We start from the raw sequence: 7011 nt of genomic DNA, 5'->3' as shown, positions 1-7011 counted from the left end.
TTGTGTAGATTTTAGTAAAAATCTTTCGAGGAGAAAACGAGAGATTTAGGGTTAAAATCTGTTTCCGTTCTAAATAGTAAATATTTTTACTTCAAATATCTCGAAAACTACTCGATTGATTTGGTTTATGTATTACTTGTATATGGAGACTACTATTGTCTATAATTGTGTAAATTTTAGTAAAAATCTATCGAGTAGAAAACGAGTTATTTAGGGTTAAATTCTGTTTCCGTTCTAAATAGTAAAACGTTTTACTTCAAATATCTCTAAAACTACTCGATTGATTTTGTTTATATTTTCCTTGTATATGGAGACTACTATTGTCTATAATTGTGTAAATTTTAGTAAAAATCTATCGAGTAGGAAAGGAGATATTTAGGGTTAAATTCTGTTTCCGTTCTAAATGGTAAACATTTTTACTTCAAATATCTCGAAAAGTACTTGATTGATTTTGTTTATATTTTACTTGTATATGGAGGCTACTATTGTCTATAATTGTGTAGATTTTAGTAAAAATCTATCGAGTAGAAAACGAGTTATTTAGGGTTAAATTCTGTTTCCGTTCTAAATGGTAAAAAGTTTTACTTCAAATATTTCTAAAACTACTCGATTGATTTTGTTTATATTTTCCTTGTATATGGAGACTACTATTGTCTATAATTATGTAAATTTTAGTAAAAATCTATCGAGTAGAAAACGAGTTATTTAGGGTTAAATTCTGTTTCCGTTCAAAATGGTAAAAAGTTTTACTTCAAATATCTCTAAATCTACTCGATTGATTTTGTTTTTATTTTCCTTGTATATGGAGACTACTATTGTCTATAATTGTGTAAATTTTAGTAAAAATCTATCGAGCAGAAAACGAGATATTTGGGGTTAAAATCTGTTTCCGTTCTAAATAGTAAACAATTTTACTTCAAATATCTCGAAAAGTACTAGATTGATTTTGTTTATATTTTCCTTGCATTTGGCGACTACTATTGTCTATAATTGTGTAAATTTTAGTAAAAATCTATAGAGTAGAAAACGAGAGATTTAGGGTTAAAATCTGTTTCCGTTCTAAATAGTAAATATTTTTACTTCAAATATCTCGAAAACTACTCGATTGATTTTGTTTATATTTTACTTGTATATGGAGACTACTATTGTCTATAATTGTGTAAATTTTAGTAAAAATCTATTGAGTAGGAAAGGAGATATTTAGGGTTAAAATCTGTTTCCGTTCTAAATAGTAAATATTTTTACTTCAAATATCTCTAAAACTACTCGATTGATTTTGTTTATATTTTACTAGTATATAGGGGGCTACTATTGTCTATAATTGTGTAGATTTTAGTAAAAATCGATCGAGTAGAAAACGAGATATTTAGGGTCAAATTCTGTTTCCGTTCTCAATAGTAAATAATTTTACTTCAAATATCTCGAAAACTACTCGATTGATTTTGTTTATATTTTACTTGTATATGGAGACTACTATTCTCTATAATTGTGTAGATTTTAGTAAAAATCTATCGAATAGAAAACGAGATATTTAGGGTTAAATTCTGTTTCCGTTCTAAATAGTAAATATTTTTACTTCAAATAATTTGAAAACTACTCGATTGATTTTGTTTATATTTTACTTGTATATGGAGACTTCTATTGTCTATAATTATGTAGATTTTAGTAAAAATCTATAGAATAGAAAACGAGATATTTAGGGTTAAAGTCAGTTTCCGTTCTAAATAGTAAATATTTTTACTTCAAATATCTCGAAAACTACTCGATTGATTTTGTTTATATTTTACTAGTATATGGAGACTACTATTGTCTATAATTGTGTAAATTTTAGTAAAAATCTATAGAGTAGAAAACGAGAGATTTAGGGTTAAAATCTGTTTCCGTTCTAAATAGTAAATATTTTTACTTCAAATATCTCGAAAACTACTCGATTGATTTTGTTTATATTTTACTCGTATATGGAGACTACTATTGTCTATAATTGTGTAAATTTTAGTAAAAATCTATAGAGTAGGAAACGAGATATTTAGGGTTAAATTCTGTTTCCGTTCTAAATAGTAAATAATTTTACATCAAATATCTCGAAAACTACTCGATTGATTTAGTTTGTATTCTACATATATATGGAGACTACTATTGTCTATCGTTGTGTAGATTTTAGTAAAAATCTAACGAGCAGAAAACGCGATATTTAGTGTTAAAATCTTTTTCCGTTCTTAATAGTAAAAATTTTAACTTCAAAAATCTCGAAAACTACTCGATAGATTTTGTTTATATTTGACTTGTATATGGAGACTACTATTGCCTATAATTGTGTAAATTTTGGTAAAAATCTATAGAGCAGAAAACGAGATATTTAGGGTTAAAATTCTTTTTCCGTTCTAAATAGTAATAACTTTAACTTCAAATATCTCGAAAACTACTCGTTTGAATTTGTTTATATTTTACTTGTATATGGAGACTACTATTGTCTATCGTTGTGTAGATTTTAGTAAATATCTATCGAGCAGAAAACGCGATATTTAGTGTTAAAATCTGTTTCCGTTCTGTAATGGTTTAGGAGAGAGTTGTTGGTTGAGGATGTTGATTGATAAATTATTTGAATCGTTGAGTGCCGGGATCAAGACCGTGGTAACCGTTCGAGCGCCTAATCGTTTTTTGAATTATTGAACCAGCATGCCTTTGCAGTATGGCCTCGTTTTTCACATATCTGGCATGTTGGTGGAACCCATCTAATCGACGTATTGCCAGTATTAAATTTGTTATTATTATTGCTGTTATTAGTACTATTATTATTCTTGTTGGGCATTTGTTGTTTGAAATAGGGCCTACTTTGCCTGAAGGTACGATGGTCTGGCTGAAATTGTGGCTTTTTGCCAAAATTAGTACGCGCTTGTTTATTATTATTAAAATTATTATTTTTGTTGTTGCAGTCGCGGTTCCAGTGGTTGCCTTGACAAAATTTACAAGGCGAAGGTGGTTTAGAAATAGAAACTCGCCTTCTCTTATTTGTCACAACTTGAAATTTTTGTGTGCATTCCGAGTTCCAATGGACGCCGGAACAATGTTTGCATGGCGATGGCGGTTTGTCAGAAGACTGTATTGGCGAATCTGCCTTTTTAATGGCAAATATCGAACCTTGAGGTTCTGCACTTTGTATGTCCCTGAGGGCTGTTGCATAAGTTTGAGCCTCATCAAGGTTTTTGGGGAGTTTAATTTGGACTTGGGCCTTCATGGAACTTGGAAGTGATTTTATGAAGGCATCTGTTGTTAATTTTTCTACGAGATTTTGTAGCGTTTGTAAAGGATTCTGTTGAGCTTTAAATAAGAGCGATGTGGAAATATGCTTTATTCTGTCAGCAAAAGCTTCCAGAGTTTCTGATGGATTTTGTTGCAAGCTCGTTATTTGCTGCAACAATACCACGGGCGTTTTTTCTTTTTTAAATCTGGCAATTAGACTGTCCGTTGCTAGTCGGTATGATAAAATGACGTTATCCTTTGTACACTGCGTTTTAAAAATGTCAAAGAAAATTTTTGCTGCACCCGTTAATTTTAGAATTAGGATTTCCAGTTTGTCGGCTTCTGACCATCCCGAAATCGTACTATAATTATTAATTTGTTCTATGAACGAATTGATGTCGCTATTATGTGCTCCATCAAATACCGGTAGGTTATTTATTAACTGTAAGTTGCGGATGTTAACTGTGTTGGATGAATTAATTTTATTTAATAAATACTCGATTGCTTGATCAGCAGATTTTTGTTGCCCATCGATTGTGTACATGATTGTTGATAGTCTTTCTTTTAATATTAATAAATTGCCACTAGTAGGAAGTTTATGATGTTTTAATGTCTGAATAATTTCGGCTCTTTTCATAAGAAGTAAGTCGAAATTAATAAAAATATGAAACGTGCAAATAAATTTAAAATAGTGTAAATTAAAAGATAAAATTAGAATGAATAATAGAAAAATGAATGAAAAATTTATCTTACCTTTTAATGAGAAATGGCTGGGTTTCGATAGCGCTGCCACCAATGTAATGGTCTCCTCCCAACACCAGGAAAATTTTTTTTTTTTTTAAGACTGAAATTAATTTTATTTTTACATTTTACTTTAAGCATTAAAAATTTAATTGACTTAAATAAAAAGAAGAAATGAAAATATTCATATAACATTTGGCACGATAGCTACATTTCTGTTGGTTAACACGTAGACATGGGCTGGTAAATAGGAAATTAATTATCACAGAGTATAACACATTAATCAATAATCAATAAAGGATTTTATCTTGATAAGATGTTGCAAAAATTTTATTCATATTTCTAGCTGTCACTTCTTCAGACAGAGAATAGTCCAGTTAGTTTCACTGAGGGCCTTCCCACTTTTACATCTTTTTCATCTTCAGAGTTCTCATTGCTTTTGTTATACTTGACTTTCTCTAGTTGTAATTCACCAATTTCGATCGATAAGTTCTCTTTAAACCTTTCATTTAAGACGACATCCGATTGGTTTTTGTGCTCTGAAGATCTCACAGCTTCACCACAGTCATCGGTCAGCTTTTGAAGTGCATTTAACGCGAGCAAGGCTTCTCGATACTGGCAGGTTCCCGGCGTTTCTTGGCTCAACACTTTGTGCAGAAGTAGCGACATCTGAGTGACATGGTGACAAGGTAGAAAGAGGTAGTATTGCAACTTCCGACCTCTTACTTCTTCTTTCTTCTCTTTTTCCCTCACTAATCTTCTAAATTTTAAATTGTCTCTCAATAGAATATCTAGCAACTTCTTGACTAATGCATATTGCCGACAATGTGCAATGTAAGGGTCGAAGCAGGTGACTGCATGTGTTCGCGCTATATTGCTCAAATTGCTCATGAGTGGGTCCCCATGCAGCGCCTCCAGGCAGTCTTGCAGGAAGTTCTCTGAACATTTAATCACTTCGGGTACATTTCCGAATAGTCTGTGGAAATCTTTTTCAGATATTGACTCTTTTAGATTCGACGAACTGTAGTAAACGTTCATAAAGGTTTTCAAAGACTTTAGAAAAATATGCTCTGAAGTTATTATATTGTATTTAGCTTCGTTTAATGAAATCTCTCGTGCAGTCAGCTTGCTCAAGAGGCCTGACTGTTTGACTTGTACAGAATCTTTCCATTTTTTAACCAAAATTTGTTCAGCTTGAAGGGCTTTCTTCTTAACTTTAATGTCCGGAATTTCTTCGTATAAATGTTCTTCAGAATAGGGTTGATGAGGTAAGTCTTTCTTGGATATAAGAGGTGCCGGAGGAAGATGGTCAATATGTGGATTACTGGCAGAGATTATTGCATCACTTCGACGCAGAAATATGGGCGAAGAATCACAAAAAATAAACATTTTAATTAAAAAATAAATTCAACATGATATCTCAGTAAATACACCCGGGCCAGGCATTAACAATTTTAGGTTAAACACTTTATTTATTTAAACATCGAATTTTATGAAATTTTATACAAAGCATTACTAAAACATTTCCTATTTTAGATACCAGCAAAAGGAGTCATAAAGAGAATTGTTACTAATAGATTTCTTATTTTAGGAAAACAAACAATACGGGAATTTAACAAACTGTACAATGCTAGAATTTATTACAGGATTAAAATACTGGAAAAATTATAAACATTGAATACAACTTCCACAGCATTGTCTCAACGCCGACAAAACAGGTAAAAACCCTTAATTCTTAGATATATTTCATTGACTTGCTTCTTGTTAATAGAATAAAAACGCCGACAAAAAGGGTGAAATAACAATAAGCATAGCCCCTTACAAACGTTAGGAAGGAATTCCAGCCACATTCAATAGGAAAGGATTTTCCCAGGTCAATTGGGAAATTGTAATCTTCAAGGAATAGCCGATCAATGGAAGTACTAATAAAAGGACATATCTTTCTGCACCTGGTAAAAACCCAGTTTGTTATACTTACTACTTTCACTTTTAATTGTTCTTTGTCGCATGTACCTTGAAGGGTGATTAAAATCAACACCCCAACTAAATAATTTTCTTTCAAATGGCCATATACATTTATATATATATAATGCTATTATAATACTTGTTTACCACTAACAAAATATTCGCTTAATCTATCTAGCTTTAGCACTTCGAATTCTGTCGACATAATCTGCAGACATTCATCGAACTTCGAATTATTAATTAATTATGCAGACATTCATCGAACTTCGAATTATTAATTAATTATGCAGACATTCATCGAACTTCGAATTATTAATTAATTATGCAAACATTCATCGAACTTCGAATAATTAATTAATTATTTATGAGCTCACACCCACTTCTCCTTACGGCCGTATCCTAGCTACGCATTCCCCTAGCTGCGCATTCCTACATTCCTGCTCGCAAGAAATCGATTTCGTCCACTAGTTATAGATTAATATTAAGTTTACATAAATTAAGTAACGTTTCTATCAAGGCCTTCTTCGTATACTACCATCGATCAAAGTTATAACAATTTAAATTGAAAACGACGTCAACGAAAATATACATCATATGATTTTAAACTAATCGACGGAAAATAAGTTTAATCGACGAATATATTAATCACAAAATTTTATAAAAAAAAAAAAAAAAAATTATATATTTTATTATATCATGTCATATATAAATCATATTATATCATCAAATCAATTATGTCATTTTCTATCAATTATTTTAAGTATGTATTAATTTTTAAATTTTACTCTGCATCTTTTTACATCACATTTGTTTATTAATTATCTAGTTCTATAATTGTCATATTTATCACAAATCTTTCTAATCATTATTGTACCTTAGATTTAGTCAAATTTTATTCAAATTTTTAAATTTCTAATTTTATATCGAAAATGAATCATGAATTTTTTTCAATTGTTTAATATTCATACTCAAGCGAAAATACTTATTTAATCAAAAACAGATAAAAAAAAAAAAAAAAAAAAAAAAAAAAAATTTATTTAATCATTATTAAATTTATAATTGTTA

General features: G+C 30.3%; 1 protein-coding gene across 1 annotated transcript; it reads right to left on the bottom strand.

Moving 5' to 3' along the window:
- Positions 1-4066: 4066 nt before the first annotated feature.
- LOC141454891 (rho guanine nucleotide exchange factor 16-like) lies at positions 4067-5385 on the bottom strand. Its single transcript, XM_074129578.1, has one exon. It carries the CDS (start codon positions 5368-5370, stop codon positions 4339-4341), a length of 1032 nt encoding a protein of 343 aa, XP_073985679.1. The 5' UTR covers positions 5371-5385; the 3' UTR covers positions 4067-4338.
- Positions 5386-7011: the final 1626 nt, after the last annotated feature.

The sequence above is a fragment of the Rhodnius prolixus genome, unplaced genomic scaffold (assembly GCF_049639745.1).
Source record: "Rhodnius prolixus isolate KJV_2025 unplaced genomic scaffold, Rpr scaffold_15, whole genome shotgun sequence".
Lineage (NCBI taxonomy): Eukaryota > Metazoa > Arthropoda > Insecta > Hemiptera > Reduviidae > Rhodnius > Rhodnius prolixus.
This window is presented reverse-complemented; position numbering and strand designations above follow the sequence as displayed.